The sequence below is a fragment of the Echinops telfairi genome, unplaced genomic scaffold (assembly GCF_000313985.2).
Source record: "Echinops telfairi isolate 266 unplaced genomic scaffold, ASM31398v2 ScPeMD7_18;HRSCAF=68, whole genome shotgun sequence".
Taxonomy (NCBI): domain Eukaryota; kingdom Metazoa; phylum Chordata; class Mammalia; order Afrosoricida; family Tenrecidae; genus Echinops; species Echinops telfairi.
Genome location: NW_022103915.1, coordinates 48,066,097 through 48,085,638, shown reverse-complemented (window position 1 = coordinate 48,085,638; position 19,542 = coordinate 48,066,097). Strand labels below are relative to the sequence as shown.

General features: G+C 38.3%; 1 protein-coding gene across 1 annotated transcript in view; it reads left to right on the top strand.

Moving 5' to 3' along the window:
* Nucleotides 1–238: 238 nt before the first annotated feature.
* ACTR10 (actin related protein 10) overlaps nt 239–19,542 on the top strand; it is a 36,971-nt gene continuing 17,667 nt past the window's right edge. Inside the window, 9 exon segments of the mRNA XM_030885002.2 lie at nt 239–383; nt 5,379–5,451; nt 6,471–6,553; nt 7,307–7,415; nt 10,372–10,479; nt 12,328–12,395; nt 12,691–12,770; nt 13,679–13,714; nt 19,431–19,510. Coding sequence (XP_030740862.1) covers nt 307–383; nt 5,379–5,451; nt 6,471–6,553; nt 7,307–7,415; nt 10,372–10,479; nt 12,328–12,395; nt 12,691–12,770; nt 13,679–13,714; nt 19,431–19,510 — 714 coding nt within the window. The 5' untranslated portion in view covers nt 239–306.

Genomic DNA, 19,542 nt, shown 5'->3' with positions numbered 1-19,542 from the left:
CGCGCGCCTGACCTCTTTCGAGGCTGCCCTCCGCGCCCGGCGTGCCCACACCAGCCGTGGCGAGCGCTTTTCTCTCCGTGTTTCCCAAGGTGGAAACGCCTGCAAGGACTTGGGTCCAACGCAGATACAGGCACAGTCTGAGACAGCCCCAACCTAGAGCGCCGCGACCGCGCAAGGCCCCCGCGCCGCCGCCGCCGCCCGCGCGCCGAGCCCCGGTCCCGGTCCCGGACCCGCCCCCGAGAGCCCCAGCCGGTAGGCCCTCGGCTCTGCGATTTTCTTCTCCTCACCACCCACCTCTTCAGCGCCATGCCGCTGTACGAGGGCCTGGGGAGCGGCGGAGAGAAGACGGCAGTCGTGATAGACCTGGGAGAGGCTTTTACCAAGTGAGTGACGCGGCGCAGCCTGCAGTCGGCCCGCCCGAGGTGGGGGCGGGCAACCGAGCCCCACGGTCCCCTTCACGGACCCACAAGCTGGGCTTTAGCGGTCGGAAACAGAGCCTGGGGCAAACTAAATAGCGCTCGCCCCTCCCCGCCCGCAATATAAAGACGAGTGGACGTGGGTGGTCGCGACTCGTCCGCAGAGTCGCTTCCCACCTTGGCTGACTCCCAGACCGAACAGACCCTTAGGATCATTCGCGCTGTAGATGACCCAGATCCGGTTTGACCTGGGCTTGCCCGGTTAGGCAGACAGCAACCTAGTTGCAAGGCTCGTTGAAGATCACCATGTTTAACCATCTAGTGGAGCCTCTGTAGGTGCTGGCAATACAAATATGTTTGGGGATGGGCCTTTTAAGACTAGGCAGTCAAATTAGGAAGACTTAACACATAAAGAGGTGAAACCCTGTAGATAAGACTCTCGAGATCGTTCGTTGGCAAGCCTAAACCCATAGATCAAGAAATTTCACCTATAACGTGCAGCATGTAAACACTGGCGTAAACAAAACCTCCATTGCCTATGAGTCGATTCTGACTCAGTGACCGAATATAGGGATTCGGAGGCTGTAAATCATTAGAGGAGCAGAAAAACCTGCTCTTTCTCCCACAGAGCAGCTGGCGAGTTTGGTCTGCAGACTTTTCAGTTAGCTGGTCAGTGCCAACCCAACAATGTCATCAAGGTGCCTTTAAAATGGTGGGTCTCAATCTTTTGGATGTTACAGATCCCCTTCAGGGCCAGGTGAAAGTAACAAATTCACATAACTTAAAATATTTACACACAATTTAAGGGGTTATGGACCATCATACTTAGTCTGTATGCTGAGGAAAACATCCCAGAAATTGGATTATATGAATAAAAACAAGGCATCACCATTGGAGGAAAGCTCATTAACAACCTGCACTATTCAGATGACTCAACCTTGCATGCTGAAACTGAAGAGAACTTGAAACACTTAGTAATGAATATCAAAGAATACAGCTTTCAATATTGATTACAATTCAATGTAAAGAAGAAAATCCTCACAACTGGTCCAGTAAAAACCATGATAAACAGAAAAGATCGAAGTTGTCAAGGATTTCATGTTATTTGGGTCCACAATCTACTCACAGAAGGCAGCTATCAGGAAAGCAAACAATGTATTGCATTGAGCAAATCTGCACAAAACTTCCTTAAAGTATTAAGAAGCAAAGATATCACTTTGAGGATTCAGATGAGCCTGACCCATGAAGTGGTATTTTTACTCACCTCATAAGCATGTGAAAACCGAACAATGAATTTAAAAAACACCAGAAAAGAACTGATGCATTTGAATTATGATGTTGGTGAAGAATATTGAAACTACCATGGATTTCCAGAGAAGAAACAAATCTGCCTTGGAGGCAGTGCAGCTAGAATGTTCCTATGGCAGGGCTTCCCCTCACTCTGGGTGCATCAGGAGAGATCATTCCCTGGAGAACAGGATCATCTTTGGTAAAGTAGAGGAAAAGAGGAAGACTGATTGATAGACAACAATGACTGCAACTATGGGCTCAATCATAACAGTTGTTTGAGCAGTGTTTCCCTCTAATGTACACAGTGGCACTTAGTGGGGACCGGACAGCACCTAACAGCTATACTGGGTCTTCACTGGCCCTTGGACCAGCACAAAGCTTAAAAGAGAGGAAAGTGACATTGAGTTGGAAAAATTACCCCTAACGTTTGCTGTTTGTTTCTAATCAGTGCTGTCTAGTTGATTGGCAGCCTCCTACTACTTCACAGGGACTTCTCAGCAGACAATTTTTTTAAATCATTTTATTAGGGGCTTACAACTCTTATCACAATCCATACATACATCAGTTGTGTAAAACACATTTGTACATTCATTGCCTCATCATTCTCAAAACATTTCCTCTCCACTTAAGCCCCCGGCATCAGGTCCTCATTTTTACCCCTCCCTCCCCGCTCCCCCCTCCCTCATGAGCCCTTGATAATTTATAAATTATTATTTTGTCATATCTTGCCCTGTCCGACGTCTCCCTTCACCCACCTTTCTGTTGTCTGTCCCCCAGGGGGATGTCACATATAGTTCCTTGTAATCGGTTCCCTCTTTCCAACCCACTCTCCCTCTACCCTCCCAGTATCGCCACTCCCACCACTGGTCCCGAAGGGATCATCTGCCCTGGATTCCCTGTGTTTCCAGTTCCTATCTGTACCAGTGTACATCCTCTGGTCTAGCCAGACTTGCAAGGTAGAATTCGGCTCATGATAGTGGGGGCGGGGAGGAAGCATTTAGGAACCAGAGGAAAGTTGTATTTTTCATCGTTGCTACACTGCAGCCTGACTGGCACGTCTGCTCCCCGAGATCCCTCTGCAAGGGGATCTCCAGTGGCCTACAAATGGGCTTTGGGTCTCCACTCTGCACTCCCCCCATCATTCACTATGGTAAGATTTTTCAGCAGACAATTTCATGGCAGCATATTGCTGGGCCTATCTTCCTTACTGCCACTATACCCTTCGGCTGTCAAGTAACCTTACAGGACAGAGTATGTGAGGTCCAGCCTTATGCCCAAAAGGGTCTTGAGGAGCGGCTGTGCAATTGAGGGAAAATAAATCGACAAAGCATGCAGACTTACATGGTCTTCACAGACCCTGTCAATCACACATGGAAAAAGGTGAGCAGTGTCTTAACCTTAGAGGTCCCTGAGCTCATTGATGGAGTGACCCAAGACCAGTAATCGGGGACAGGCACAGGGGAGTGAGACAGTCCTTCAAGTAAGAACAATAGGATTGTGTTTGTTCTTAGAGATAGGTTGCTTTCGGCAGCATAGAAAGCAGCCGTGTGCTTGTAAGAGGCATACTCTGTAGCATTATTATGGGGAGGGGGGTATTGTGGGGCTAATTTTTAGTGTGGAGAATGTGACTGGGAGTCATCTCTACCTCACAAATGTGAAGGCCTTCCTCCACCAGAATCTGCCTTCCATACTCTTAATTATGAGCATAGAGAATTTGGTCGCATACATTCTCTTCCTAGTCTTCAGTTTCCCACAAGAGTAGAGCTGCTCGCTAGCCTTTGAGAGCATGTAAATCTTTACAGGTGCAAACAGCATCATCTTTCTCCCACAGAATGGCTGGTAGGTTTGAATCATTGACCTTGCAGTTAGTTAGTAGCCCGATGTTTAACCCACTCATCAAAACAGCTTATTTAACATTGGGTGCCACGTACCTAGAAATGGATTGCAACTAGTCCAGAGTTTATGATACTCTTACTTTTCTGTGCAATGCTCTTGTTAACTTCTTTCTCCCATCCAAGTATTAACCAGGCCCAACCCTGCTTAGCTTCCAAGATCAGACGAGATTGGGGGCGTTCAGGGTGGTATGGCTGTAGACAATTTCTTTCTTAATGGTATGATATATACTTAGAAGTAAACATCTAAAGATTAATTATTTTGACTGTCATTGAGAAAGAAAGCTCTTGGGCAGGAAGGTAATTATTGAGAAAGACAGGAGTGTGATAAGATGAATATCTGAAGTAAAAGGAACTGACCAATGGATTGCATCTTGGGAAACTTAAGGGGGCTCTGTGCAATTAATAAGGAGGTGCTGTAGGTTAAGTGTTGGACTGTGAACTCCAAGGTGAGTGCTTCAAACCCACCAACCTCTCTTCCAGAGAAAGATGAGGCTGTATGTTGCTAGAAATATTTGCAGTCTGAAGGGTCACTGTGAGTCAGAATCAACTCCATGACAGTTTTGTTTTGCTAACCAAAAGGTTACTATTTTGAGTCCACCCAAAAGTTCCTTAGACAAAATGCCTGGTAATCAACTTTTTAAAAAATCAGCAATTGAAGTTTTACCTAGACAAGCATGGAGTCACCATGCATTATAATCAGCTTGATGGCAGCTAACAAAAACAACAGTCCCTTCAGAAAAAAATGTGTGGAAACCCGTGACTAAAAGAGCTAGATGGTACTGGCCACTACCACCAACGGTCCTGAAAGGGATCACATCAGAAGGTCCTGGATAAATTAGGAAAATGTCAAACAAAACTCAAAATCATTAAAAGTCCAGGCTTACTGGTCAGAGACAAGGACCCTGAGTCGATGGTCCTCGGTCATCTTTCAGGTCTGGACATGGACTCACCCCAAGACTGAATTTTTAATGAAACAATAGACAGACTTTTAAGGGGAACAATAGCACTAGGGAAGTACACACACCTTAGAACCATTTGCCATCAAAAGGTAAGTATTAACCTAAGGACAGAGATCAGAAAGGAAGAATGGAAAGAGGGAGGAAGTGGGATAAGGGATGCTACATTGTGAGATTGCAACCGATGCCACGAACCAAAACGTGTATGAACTGTTGAATGGGAAGCACCTGCTGTGTACAGGGTTACCCAGTTCATAATACAAAAAGGTTAGTGGGAAAATTCCATTGTCTTGTCATTACATTTTTCCTTAAACGTTTTAAAGCCCTCATATTGCACAAAGAAAAGATGCAGTAAATTAAACTTCTGGGGAGAAATCATGTGAATGAAGTCACATAGTGCTATCAGGTGAGCTTTGGGCTACTATCTGCAAGGTCAGCGGCTCATTCAAGCCCACCAGATGTTTTACAGGAGAATAAGGTTACTTGCTTCCACAAAGAATTAAAAGCCTCGGGGAACTTTATGTAGGGTCACTGTCTGGTGGAATTGACTTATTGCTGGTGGGTATGGTTTTTGTTTAATTTCTTTGTTAAAAGTGGAGGGAAGTAGTTGTTACTCAAAAATGCTGCATAATTGTGTCCTTCCATACACAATTATGAAGAGATAATGCTAACTTCTTAACTGTTTTCTCTCTGTGAGTTCATCGGAGATGTTTCCTAATGTTTCTCTCATCACTGTTTTGAAACAAGTACAGAAAAACTTGCTTCTGTAGTATTTAGAAAGAATCTTAAATAAAATATATCAATTTTCTAATTATTTGCAGGTGTGGATTTGCTGGAGAAACTAGTCCAAGATGTATAATTCCTAGTACAATAAAAAGAACAGGGCTGCCTAAGGTATGTTTTAAAACAAATTAGCAAAATAAATGCTGCTTTGTAAAATATTTTAAACTTTAGCTAAGAACGATTAGAACATTGCTGGATATATAATCTATGGCCCATTTTTGGAGACATTTTGGTCTCATTTTGCATCCCATAATGTTTGTGTTTTAATTGTACAGTTTTTAGTAAATGTATCAAGCTGTTAGACAATCTCTACCTAATGTCCTTTTTTTTTCCCCTAATGTCCATTTTATAGTTAATCTGCATCTCCTCCACATCCCCACCCCCAACCACCTTTGACTTACTTTTTCTTTCAATAGGGTGGTCTTTTCTGTACATTTCATATAAATTGAGTCATATACTACCAAGAGAAAAAAAATAACCTTAGTAAAATGCTTTCACAAGTCTATGTTGTTAAGTGCCATCAGGTTGGTTCTGATTCATAGTGACCCGGTGAACACCAGAACAACACACTGCCCAGTCCCGTGCCATCCTAACCATTGCTGTGTCTGAGCCCAGTGTTACATATACTGTGCCAATCTGTCATGTCAGGGTGCTCTTTTTCACTGCCTTTTTACTTTATCATTTGTGATCTCTGTTTTCTAGGGACTGGTCTATAGCTTACTAACTATAAACTGTGTAATAGCTATAAAATAATTTTAACATTGGCTGACAGAGACTGGGCTAAGATTGGAATATTTGAGGGCACCTTTCTAGGGAATTAGTGTTTTTTTAATCGATGCTTATTGTTTTTCTTGGTAATATCAAATTGATAAATCAGACAAAGGAAAAGCAGATGAGCACAGCACTTTTCCTTCCTGTGGACACACCTTTTTCCCTTCAAACTAAAATAATTCCATCCCTTTAGATATGCTAGTTATTAAGGATTACTAATATAAAAGGTTAATCTATATTTTGCATTTTCCTAGTACAAATTGCCTTTGAATTATTAGCAAAGCATATAATAATAAAATAATAAGCATATTTAGCTTATTTTATTAATATAAATTAATGCATCCTTTTAAAATTTATAGCCTATTAAAGTTGTTCAGTATAATGTCAACACAGAAGAATTGTATTCCTACCTGAAGGAATTCATCCACATCCTGTATTTCAGGTAAGATGCTGTCTCTTTTTTAAAGCTTTTGTGATTAGGTAGATTTTCCTAATGCCACTCATAGTATTATATCTGATGCAAAAAAGTTAAGTTAGCTTATGTTGTCATTTTTATTTTCAACCTTTTAAAAACTATTTGGAAGACTTGAAAACTGGTGAGCATAAGGCAATTGAGAAAAGAAATCAAATGAACATTAACAAAGGGAGTTAGATAATTAAATTACTGTATATCCATACAGTGAAATAAAGCTCAGCCATGTTAAAAAAAAATGAGTACTGAATATGCACTGATAAAGATGTCTTAAGTATTCTGTTCAATGAAAACAGTTCGTAGAATAGCTTGTCTGGTGTGAACTCTGTTATTATTCATGCACATCTATAAAAACGAAAACATTTACAAACTACTATCAGTGGTAATTTTGGGGTAGTAGGATTACAAAGTACTTTCTAAGTTAAAAATCTGTAATTGCAATCCTGTGAGCAAGTTACCTTTGTAACTTGAGAAAAAAGATGAGAGTTTTCTAATGGTTCTGGGTAGTAATCTTAGTAGGTGTGTCGTTGAAATTTCTGAAATAAGTGAATTGATAAGATGCAAAGTTTCTGGCACAGTGTATGCATATAGTAAGAGGTCAGAACACTGTTAAGATGTGTTTTTGTCATAAAGCATCATAAACTAAAATACAGTTTCTCTATCCTAATCTAATAGCATTATTTACCAAAATGTATTTGTTACTTTTCAAAACTGTATTTTTAGGCATCTGTTGGTGAATCCCAGGGACCGCCGAGTTGTGCTTATCGAGTCAGTGTTATGTCCCTCCCACTTCAGAGAGACACTTGCCCGTGTTCTCTTCAAATATTTTGAGGTACCTGATTTTAAACCAAACTAATAGAATGTTTCAGAAATTCAACATTCTCTGTTTTTAAGGAGTTTCTTCTCTTTAGAGCACTGGTTCTCAACCTTCCAAATGGCACTACCCTTTCATACAGTTCCTCATGTTGTGGTGACCCCCAACCATAAAATTATTTTCATTGCTACTTTATCACTGTAATTTTGCTACTGTTAATGAATCAGGCAACCCCTGTGAAAGGGTAGTTCGACCCCCAAAGGAGTCACAACCCACAGGTTGAAAACTGCTGCTTTAGAGGCACTCAGGGTTAAACTTAAAAGTTCTCCTTTAATGGACTTTATTGCTTATCTATCTTTGGGGAACCAAATGACAAAGTAGCCCGAAGTCTGTTTACACTGGCAATTTATTTCATTTATTTGGCTGAGCATAGCTATTTTCATTCTTGATTAGTATTTTATCTGACACAGATTTCTCTCTGGTGTTTCTGTGATTTACTTATTTTAATGTAGGCTTTTCTACTGGGATATTTTTTCAGAATTATTCATATATTCGTATTTCAGAATAGTTGTATATTCTGTACCCTGGAATTTATGATGGGGGATGAAGTGCCAATAAAACTGTTATAAAAAAAAAGAACTTATGCTGTGTTTCCTCCAGGTTTTCCTAGTTTCTGTTGTCTAGTTATATTGACGGTTTTGAATCTTTGAAACTGATCACAACAAATACTATACTTTGTCTTAGCTAAAAACATCAGAAAAGGATTGGTTGTTCTGAGCATTGTTATATTACTATTTGTTAGGTGCAGTCAGGTCAGTTCTGATTCGCAGCAACCCTTTTGGACAGAGTCAAGCTGCCATAGGGCTTCCCAGGCTGGGATCTCCAGGGACACATCCCAGGGCTTGTCTTCAGAGCAGCTGCTGGCCAGTTCAGACCACTGATTCAGCTCTGAGCAGCCTGGTGCTTAACCTTCGTGCCACCAAAGCTCCTTATTTGTAGCTTCCATTTTATAGGAGTCGAGATTTTTATAGGACCAAGATTATGATTTAAGATTTTTATATTTAAAGTAAGGCTTGGGTCTTTATTTATTTTGTAAAGTCTTTTTTACAAATTTAACATTTTTCTGCAAGGTAAACAGGAAAGTTATATAAAATGCATATAGTATATAAGATGTGTTTTATGTATATATATATATTATATATATATATAAATGTGTTTTATACATTCTTCCGGACTCAAAGTATACTGATGTCATTTGCCAAAAATCACAATGTATTGAAGAGTTAAGGGACACTTAATATTCCTAAATTATAGTTTGGTAGAATAGGTACATAAAACAGATTGCACATCTTTTTTTAATTTACTAATGTCATATCGTTAGGAATTTCTGTAAATTACATTTGTTTGCGATAGAAAGTAACAACAAAATGAGACATATCAGCTCTTAACTTGAATAACATAGATGACTCTTTTTTTATACTTTCTTACAGTGTTAGTTGTTACCCCTTATCTTTTAGGAGTCCCTAGGTGGTGCAAAATGATGACTAACCAAAAGGTTGACAGTTGAAACCCACCTAGGAGACAGGCCTGACAATGTGCTTTTGAAAGGCCACAGCCCTGACAGCCCTGGAAGCAGTGAAACTGCACACACTGACAACAAGGAATTTCCCTCTTACTGTCGGGAGCCTTCTTCCTTGTATCTGATCAGAACCTGCAATAACTACAGAGATAAGAAAAATAACCTTTATTTTGTCTGCCATTTGGTTAAACCTTTGAGCTAAATATTTGCCTCATATTCGAGGTATACAAGATCTGATAAATTGTCACTGAAAAAGTCACAGAACTGCTAAAGAATTTTATTAGGTTAAGGGGCAATTTAACTTGACTTCTCTATTATATTTTAAAATATAGTTCATGTTACAGATCTTGTGAATAATGACAATAATGGTAACTGTATTTGCATTTTGATGATAAGGGAACTTGTCTTTTTTAACATCTTCATGTTAGTATTTCTAGACCTCTTTTTAAAATTCCTTGCTATTTTCCTCTCCAAAAGGAACAGAACAAGAATTAGTCAAAAATAATTTGCAATTGCCATTCAGAGTGAAAAAACTTAGCTTAAGAATGTTTATATTTGGGGAACCAATCACAATGATTAACATATAACCCCTCCCCGCCAGGGTCATGAACAACAGAAACGTGTGACAGGAGACAGTGATCTGTACAAGATAGGAAAATAATAATAATTTATAAATTATCAAGGGTTCATGAGGGTGGGGGGGGGGATGAGCTGATACGAAGGGCTTAAGTAGAAAGAAAATGTTTCAACAGGATGATGGCAACATACCGTATATACTCGTGTGAGTTTTCCAGCACATTTTTTATGCACTTATTGTGGTAACATTAGATGCCTTGGCTGATATTCAGGTTGGCTTATTCTCGAGTAGATACGTATGTACAAATGGACACAATGCTTGACACAATGGATGTGTGTATTGTCATAAGGGCTGTAAGAGCCTCTGATAGATTTATTAAATTTTTTAAAAAGAATACTGATATTATAGTATTTTTAAAATTATTACATATATTCAAATTAATCTGTGAGCTTATTGTTTAACATAGTGCCATAACATGGATGACTAGGCACTAACATAATGAAGTATAATGTTACCAGGAATGTTTTCATATACATATAACTCACTGGCATCCAGTCAGTGGCCAACTCATAACACCCTTTAGGTCAGGGTAGAACTACTTCTTGTGGGTTTCCAAAACTGTAATTTGTTATGGGGGTAGAAAGCCTCATCTTTTTCCTGAGGAACAGCTGGTAGTTTCAAACTGCTGACCTTGTGGTTAACAGCCCAATGCATAACCACTACCTCACTAGAGCTGCCTTCATATACATACAGCATTTGAAATATAAGCATAATCAAGTTCTGGTACTCATTTTGTTATTGTTGCTGTTGTCTTCTAGGTTCCTTCTGTCTTACTTGCTCCAAGTCATTTAATGGCTCTTCTGACTCTTGGGATTAACTCTGCCATGGTCCTGGATTGTGGATATAGGGAAAGCCTGGTGTTACCTGTATCTTTTATGTCATTCAGACAATTTTGCAGTTTTCATTCAAGTTCCACTTAATTACATGTAGTTTTATTGCAAGAAATTGTTTTTGGATTACCTGGAATTATGTGAAAAGAGTTTGCAGGATTGTGAGACATAAATTTGGGTGTTGTAGAAATTATCGTTATGATTCGTTCTCAGTATCTACTATGGAGTCAGACCTCCTGAATATTATGTTCAGTTTTTAAGAGGAACATCAGCATGTTTGGGATGTGACAAAGAAGTAGACGAGCGTAGTCTAATTCTAAAGAAAAGGTCGTACAAAATGGAGAAATTGTTATAAGAGCTGTAAGATCTTTTAGTAAAATATATATCATTTAAAAGTTAGTAATGGAAACAATTCAGATGTCTAATAATGGTAATGATCATATATGGAAATAAGATAATCATGACAAAATTTTTTTTTAAGTGAAGAAATTTTAGTAAAAAAAAAAAAAGTAAAACTTAATGACACCATGAAGTCTGCCTTCAAATTGCGGGAGGACTCACTGTGGAAAAGTGCATTCTGGTACATACTTTTCTGTGTCCAGCAGAGAGCATGGAGACAGAATGGCATAGGCTTTGGAGTTAAATACACACGTAAATGAAAAAATCAGAGTTGGGCCTCTCATTTGTTGCATGGTGCTGGCTTAACCTCTTTGCCCTCCATTTCCTTGTGTACAGAATGGCAATTTTAACCGTCCCACCTCACAGGAGTGCTTTGCAGTTGAGTGAGGTAATCTCTTTAAAGTCTTTAGCCCAGCACCTGGCCCACAGGTCCTTGCTCATTTAGGATTATAGTTTTTATATCATTCACCATAAGAAAGAATTTCTCAATGGTTCATACTGTGCTAAAATTGAATTACTATAAGCTGGTACATTCCTTACCACTAAAAGCATTAAAATAGAGTATGGGTAATTGTTTCTTAGGAGTTTTATAGTGAGTGTTGCTTCATTGAAGAGGAGATCAATTACCTCTTGCAATTTTAGATTCTGCACGTGAATTTCATTAATGAGAAGGCATTGTTGGGGAAAAAGTCAAGAATCATTAGCTCCTAAGGAACTAAGTTACTTTACTGCTTTTTAATGTAGAAAAAGCTCTAATTAATTTTAACAATAACCTGTCAGCATAGGCATTATTCCCTTCATTAAATAAATAGAAAATTTTAAGTTGTGATACACAACCCAAGGCCATGTAAGTGTAGACAAGATTTGATCCCATGTTTGTCTCTAAAGCTGATACTCTTACAATACATTTTATTGTTTATAAACATTGTACTTTATAGGGTACCAACCAAAACACTGTGGGTGACAAGGTCACAATCCCAAATTTAAAAAGGCTACATGGCACCCTATCCACTTGCTCTGTACTATTTTGTTGAAATAAAATAAAAAAAACTTTTAAAAAATTGTACTTTAACAATGTAATTTTAAAAATTCATATAATTTAAAATATACATGTTTAATATTTTAATATGTTGAAATAATTACAGTGTTTCAAAAAATTCTGAGATGTTTTACAGAGCGCTTTTTGTATTAGGTCTAAATCTGATGTGTTGGTTATTATAACACATCCCAGTTCACGCTAGCCATATGTTTAAGCACTCAGCAGCCACTTACCACTTGTGGCAAGTTTATTAGACATCCTTGCTCTAATGAAATATGTGTGTATGTTTTTAAAATCTATTTTCATCAAAGAAGATAGAGACTCTTGATTTTTCAGTTCTTAAAAAATAAGAATTTGCTGGCCGAGCCAACTTAATACTCAAGAAAGGAAAAATGCCATAGAAAATGCATTGATCCTAGAGTGTAAAAACCTTGACTGCCTTATAGATCTATGAAGGAATCCCAGTATTGAATTGTTGGGGGGCACTCCCCCTAGGAGGAAAAGCTCTTCACAAGTAAGTTTCCTGGAATTTAACACATTTTCTTCACCTGCACCACAAAAGCCGATGCAGTTTGATTATTTTTTTTTTATTTTACTCAAATCAGGGGAGGGTGTAACATAAGGACATTTCATTTTTTTCCATTTCTTACTAGCCTTTACTGTATTCACATATTGAGGGTAAGACAGTTTTTATTTAAGCCATCATATATAGTAAGGAGATTAACATCAATAATATCATTCAGCATTAAACTAAGAGTAGTTAGCAGTACAATATTTCATTCCAGTAATTTCGTTTGTTTTAATTTTAGGGAATTGGAAGCTCAACTCTTGGAACAATGTACTGTTGACACAAGTGCTGCTAAAGAACAAAGCCTTCCCTCAGTGATGGGTAAAATTATTTTAATCTATTAAAGTAGTTTATACATTTTGCCACATTTGTTTCATTCTTTACCCTAGTGCGACTCCAAGCAACCCTATAGGACAGAGCAGAGTAGCTCCTTGGGGTTTCAAGACTGTACAGAAGCACACAGCCTCCTGTGCTCCTACAGAGCATCTGGTGTGTTCAAATTGCTGACATTAGGGATAGCAGCCTGACGGAATCCACTGTGCCACCTGGGCTCCTTACCTAGTGCACAGTAACAGCGGCTAAAAGATTCTTAGTTTAGAAAAATCTTAATTTACATCAGAAAAATTTGAATCTTGACATTTAGGCAACAAATATTACTTAGCATTCGTAACATGATGCCCACTAATCAGGGATTCTCTACATTGCATAGGGTTCTCTGAATAGGTCCTTCTCATTCATTTTAAAATGTGACCCTTACCCGGAAGAAAAGAGTCTGCATGTGATCCTTTTTAAAGTATGGTTAGTACATCACAGCTATTTGTTAGTACAAAACAGATAAGCATATTTGGAATATCACTTTTTGAAAAAGAAAAATAATCTCTTTAAGCTATATAATGAATTCTTCTAAGTACTTGCCACACCATAACCAGAAAAGCACTTTATGATATAAAATATTCTTAGTAGATTTCTTCCTAATAGAAAATAGTTTCATATTTTAATGAGCTTGTTTTTGCAAAGTTTACACGTCAAGGGCATCCTGCAGCACTTGGGCTTATTTGGCTTTAGCTTTGTGCTTTGCCTTGGCTTTAAATAATAAATGTCTTCCCTAAAACAAATTTAATTTTCCTGCGTAGCTTTTTTTTCATATTATATTAATTATATATTTTAGTTTTGTCAAAGTGGAAATGTGGTGGCAAATTAATAGATCATTTGTAAAAATTCTCTTTTAGGTGCAGTTCCAGAAGGTGTCCTAGAGGACATTAAAGGTAAATCTCTATCTTAAGTCTCCAACTTTGTCCTTTTCATCTTGAGTTAGTTTAGTAGAAAGAGATAAATATAGGATATATATTATTATATGCTTTTGTACAGAGCATATACTATTGTACATATTTTATTAACATGGATGGATATTATATGACAGCTAATAATATATATTACTAGATACAGACACAACTGAAACCAAACTCAGTGCCATCAAGTTAATTCTGCTTGAGCACAATTAACTCACTCACTGTTATCTACTTGATTCCAACCCATAGCAATCCTATAGGACAGGTAGAACTGCCCCTGTGAGTTTTCAAGACTGTAACTTTATGAAAGTAAAGTCTTGTCTTTTTTCCCTGGAACTGGCTAGTGGTTTTGAACTGCTGATCTTGGGGAATTGCAGCCAAATGTGTAATCAGTACATCACCAGGGCCCCTAACTTCCTACATAGAATCTTCTAAATATTTACAGGTTATGAATTAATATAAATAAGCAGTGAGTTTCAGACCAATAGAAATTCTTGGCATTATCTATGATGTGTTAAGACAATAACTCAATAATACATAAAGTATACTGGGTTACTAAGGAACTGAAATTTTCCTAGTATGAATTAGCAATTAAATTGTTTATGTTACAGTATTTGGGTTGTTTTTTTTAACTCTAATTTTTCTTTATACATTTTTATAAAGGTAATCATTTTACTTTTTGGAAACTAGAATAGGACCCACAGTATATTGGATTTCCTTTAATAGAATATATTATTTCTGTTTTACTAGATAATTTATGATAATGGTCAAATTGGGTTTTCTGGTATTTTGAGTCCCTAAATGGAAAAACACTTAAATATAATGGTCTTCAGTATGTAAACTTTCGTGTAAAATTTATATTCTAAAATGTTTAATAAAGAATTAGACGAGGGCAACAAATGTATAGATGTGCTTTACACAATTGATTTATGTATTGTGATGAATTGTATGAGCCCCAATAAATTGATTTTTTAAAAATAAATAAATAAAATAAAAAATTAGACACTAATGGATTCTAAACCTAAATGTTTAAAAAGGTAATCTAGTATAGTTGATGCCCTGAAATACTGAATGCTTTGTTTATAAACATAAGTTGTTAGCATTAGAACTATAGCTGCAAACCAGTTATATCCTGTGCTTATATAGTATGATTAGCCAAATATGTTTATGAAATTTCATTATTACAACTAAATCATTTCAAGTAAAATTAATAGATTTCCTTCCCCTATTCCTGTCATATCCTCCATCATGTATCTGCGCTAACATATGTCAATTATTTGCAGTCTATCTCTTCATACTGTCTCTAACTTAGGAAAAGATAAGTTTTAAGTGTCCTGTGTTTCAAGGAAATGCATCTGACTACCAAATTTGAGATGAAGGGCTCCACTATTGATAGGTGTGGAAAGAATGGGAATTGCGGGAGTGTTTGGAGGGTGATGCGTTGGGCTGCTCAGCATAGACTCAGCCACCAGCTGCTCTACGGGAGGAAGACAGCCTTCCACTCCCATAAAGAATGACGGTCTTAGAAACCCTGCCCTACAGGGTCACTGCGAGTCAGTATCGAGTCAGTAACAGTGAGTCAGTTGTGCTCAGGCAGAGTCTGTACATGGATCAAGAGGAAGTTGTGCAAATAGGATAAGGGAATACTGCATCGTTTAAAAGAAAGGTGTATGTCACGGTTGTATCCTCACCATACTTATTCAGTCTGTTTGCTGAGGGAAGACTCAGAGAAGCTGAGCTCTAAGAAGAAGAATGTGGCCTCAAGATCTGAGGAATGCTTATTAACACTCTGCAATATGCAAATGACACAGTCTTGCTTGTTGCAAGTGAGGAGGACTTGAAGCACTTGGTGATGAAGATCAAGAATTTCAGCCTTCAATATGGATTCTAGCTCAATATAAAGAAAACCAAAATCCTCCCAACTGAGCCATTAAGTAACATTACTATAAATGGAGAAAAGCTTGAAGTTGTGAAGGATTTTGTCTTGCCTAGATCCACAATCATTGCTCATAGAAGCAGCAGTCAAGAGACCAAATGGTGCATTGCTTTGAGAAAATATGCTGCATAAGACCTCTTCAAAGTGTTGAAGAGCAAGGATGCTACTTTGAGGACTAAGATGTGCCTGATTCAAGCCGTGGTGTTTTCAGTCTCCTCATATGCATGTGAAAGTTGGAGGGACTGAAGAAGGGACACCACAGAAGAGTTGATGCATTTGCATTATGGTGCTGATGAAGAATATTGTAGTATCATGGACTGCTAAAAAGACAACTCTGTCTTGAAAGAAATATTGCAAGAATGCTCTTTAGAAGCACATACTTTGAACATGTCAGGAGAGACCAATCCTTAGAAGAGGACATCATGCTTGGCAAAGTAGAGGGGCAGCGGGATAAAATTAAGGAAGGCCCTTGAAGAGATGGTGTGTTAGACAGGGTTCTCTAGAGAGATAAAACCAGATTGCTGATAATTTTATATATATATTTATAAAGATACATATAACAAGAAATGAACTGTTAAATTATAAACAGATATAACACAAGTAATGAACTCATAAATTGTAAACAGATATATAATAAAATAAATGAACAGTTAAATTATAAAGCAGTACATATGGCTCAGTGCAACTCACTCCCATGAGAGAGTTGTGAGACACTAGCAGTCCTTCAAGTCTTGAGGGCCGTCCGGTAGTTCTCTGTAGAGAGAGCGAGCTAGGCTGTCCCAGCACAGGCAGCAAAACAGTCAGACAGGTCACCAACTGTCAGGCCCCAGCTCCAGAGATGTAAATTTCAATCGTGCAGTCTTAAAGGGACCTCAACTTACAGCGACACAGCCCACAGGCCAGGCATCTCACAGGTAGTGTAGCCTGTAAATTGAGGCACAGAACAAGCAAGGCAGCCGCACACTGGTCCGATGATCAAAGAGCAAGAGACAAGAAAGGCGAGGCTCACCGAGCCATTTATCTCTCCGCCGTTCAATTAATCCCACTGTGTTTATCGGCCAGGCTGGCACAATAAACTTATCTCAGATGGCTTGCAACAGTGGGCTCACACATAACAAGTGTGAGGATGGCACATGACCAGACAGTGTTTCCTTCTGTTTTGCTTAGGTTTGCTGTGAATTGGAGTCAACGGGACCTAACAAGAATATTATTGATAAGATTGTAGGAAAATGTATATGAAAGGATTGTAAACTTTTCTAGAAAGTAAGTTGGCATTGAAAGTGAAATGAAGAAGGTTGAATGAAGTTTGGTAACTTCATAAGGAATGCCAAGTAACTATTAAAGAGAAGGAACTATATTTACTGATTTAGAAGGCTTTCCCCAAAGTTAATGAGGAAGTGAGTTACTGAATAATATTTGCAGTGTGATCCCATTTATGTTAAAATGTCAACTATTTTTAAAATTTTCAGTGTTCTTTATCTGATCTTGGATTTTTAATTCAGTCATTTTTATTGCTTTAAATAAGTATACTGACCACTGCCACATGTTTAAGATTTTGAGGGCTATGTATTTATCTTGTTTAGTTAGAAGGACTTGAATACAATGTAAACAGCATACCTACTTTTCACTTACAGCATGGGTAGGTTTCCGAGACCAAGTGGCTGTGTCAAATCAGTGTTCTGTGACTTGCGGACCAAGCCCTGTCGGGCAGTGTAGTGGGAGTGCATGTGGTGCAGTGGGCTCTCTTTACCTCTCACATCTTCCCCACCACTGTAGAATGGTAGTGGTAGTGGTTGGGTATTTCCACCAGCCTTCTACCCACTGCCTCCCACTACTTTCAATGGGCAAGGACCCCATTCGCCCTCTGCCTTTTACCTCCCACTGCCTCTCTTGGGTAGGGACTGCACTTGTCCTCTGTCCCTCCCAGCCTTCAGTCCCACTATAGGTTCCTTCTTTCCCTGCCCCTCCCACCACCCTCCCCGGCATCTTCAGTCTTGTGCCTATCTTCCCTGTGACTGCCTGTGACCTTGCACTGTCCCACTATTATATCTTGTGGTCTCCCCTCCATGGATATTCCCCAAGACTTGTTGACACATGGGAGGTTTTCCACAGCCAATCAGCCACCATCCCTAGCATGGCCCGGTTATCACCAAGGCCTTCGGTGTATTGGTTGGGGTGGCCCATATTGAGGTCACTGGGTCTAGCCTTGGGACCTGAATCACTGGAGCCAGTGCCGGGGAATTTCTTCAAAGTTTCCATAAATGCAAAATATCAGATAAAATAGTTGCTAAGTGAGGAATAGGTGTGTAAGTAGCTTTAGCTCAGCTAGACATGTAGCTCAGAGTCTTGCACATGGTAGATTCCGTCTTAACAAGTGTACTTTATATTTATGAAAGAATTAATTTTTCTACACACACAATACGTTTTACAAGAAATTAAAGTTGTTAGATTGATTGCATATAACCAATTTTATCTCGTTTTTTTTTTATCTCTAGTTTTAAAAAACTAATTCCCTATCTCCTTATTTCTAAAAACAATTTGAAGTAACTTGTGTACCACACAACAGGAAAAAAACAACCTTGAATAAATGTTTAAAGGTTGGGAAAAACAAAACTTTAAAATCTAATATAGAAGGAAATTATGAGTGTTACTACAACTGAGAGCAAGATTAGCTTTGTCTTCTAACCCACTTGGATTTAAAAAAAACTAGCTAGAGTAGTTTCTCAAGGTGGGTAGTACTACCCACTGTGGGGTGCAATGTAATGATCCAGGGGACCTGAAAAAGAAACCTACACATTATCTTAGATTATGGGCTATTGAACAAAAATTTTTCAATGCCAAGTGTGTCCTTAGTCATCTTTTTTCCCTCTTGAGGAGGGGACAGTAGGCCAACTAAGCAAGGGAACTTATGAGCTAGAGAAAGAGATGGATAATAAAAAGCTATTTTTAAAGAAAATTGGTGATCGAAATGTAAATTCACAATTTTAAAGTTGCTTAAAACAAAAAACAAAAAATACCCTCACTTCCCTGGAGTTTATTCCAACTCATAGTGACTCTTGTAGGATTTCCAAACTGGTAAATCTCTACAGGAACTGACAGCCTCATCTTTTCCCCCATGGAGTGGCTGGTATATTTGAACCACTGACCTTGTAGTTAACGGTCCAGTGCTTACCCACTAGAACCTGGATGGATGGATAGATAGGTATAAATAAATTTGATTAAGGAGACATGCGGTTCAATTAAAATAGCTATATTTTCAATGTTCTAACTTTTATTTTAAATATGGGACTCTTTAGACAAGAGATACCAAACAATGTAATAGATTTCTCAAAGGTGCTTATATTTTAATGTAATTGAAATCTCTTCAGTAAATAAAGACAGCAATCTTTTATTTGTGAATAGTCATAAGCCTACTGTCCTCTGTGTGTGTGTGTGTGTGAAATCTGATTTATAAAAGAGGGTTTAAAAGAGGTAGACTTATTGATATTTGAATACAGAGTAATTTATATTTCTTATATTCAAATTGGAGTAATGCTTAAAAAACAAAATGGGAAGATTTCATCAAATTATCTCTTTCTCAGGATAGTTCTGTTCCAGTTTTTATAGTACAAATAAATACGGGTTCCTTACTTCATAGAGTACCAATAGTTTTTACTAAGCATGTCCTGTTGAATGGGATTGTTTTAACTGGGATATTTTTAACTACTCAGTCTCCAAGCTTAACACAATTCCCTTTTTCTGCCTTTCTTTTTTAAGTCCGCACTTGCTTTGTAAGTGATCTGAAGCGTGGACTAAATATCCAAGCAGCAAAATTTAACATTGATGGGAAAACTGAGGTAAGTTAAAAATACAGATATTAAAAAAAAAA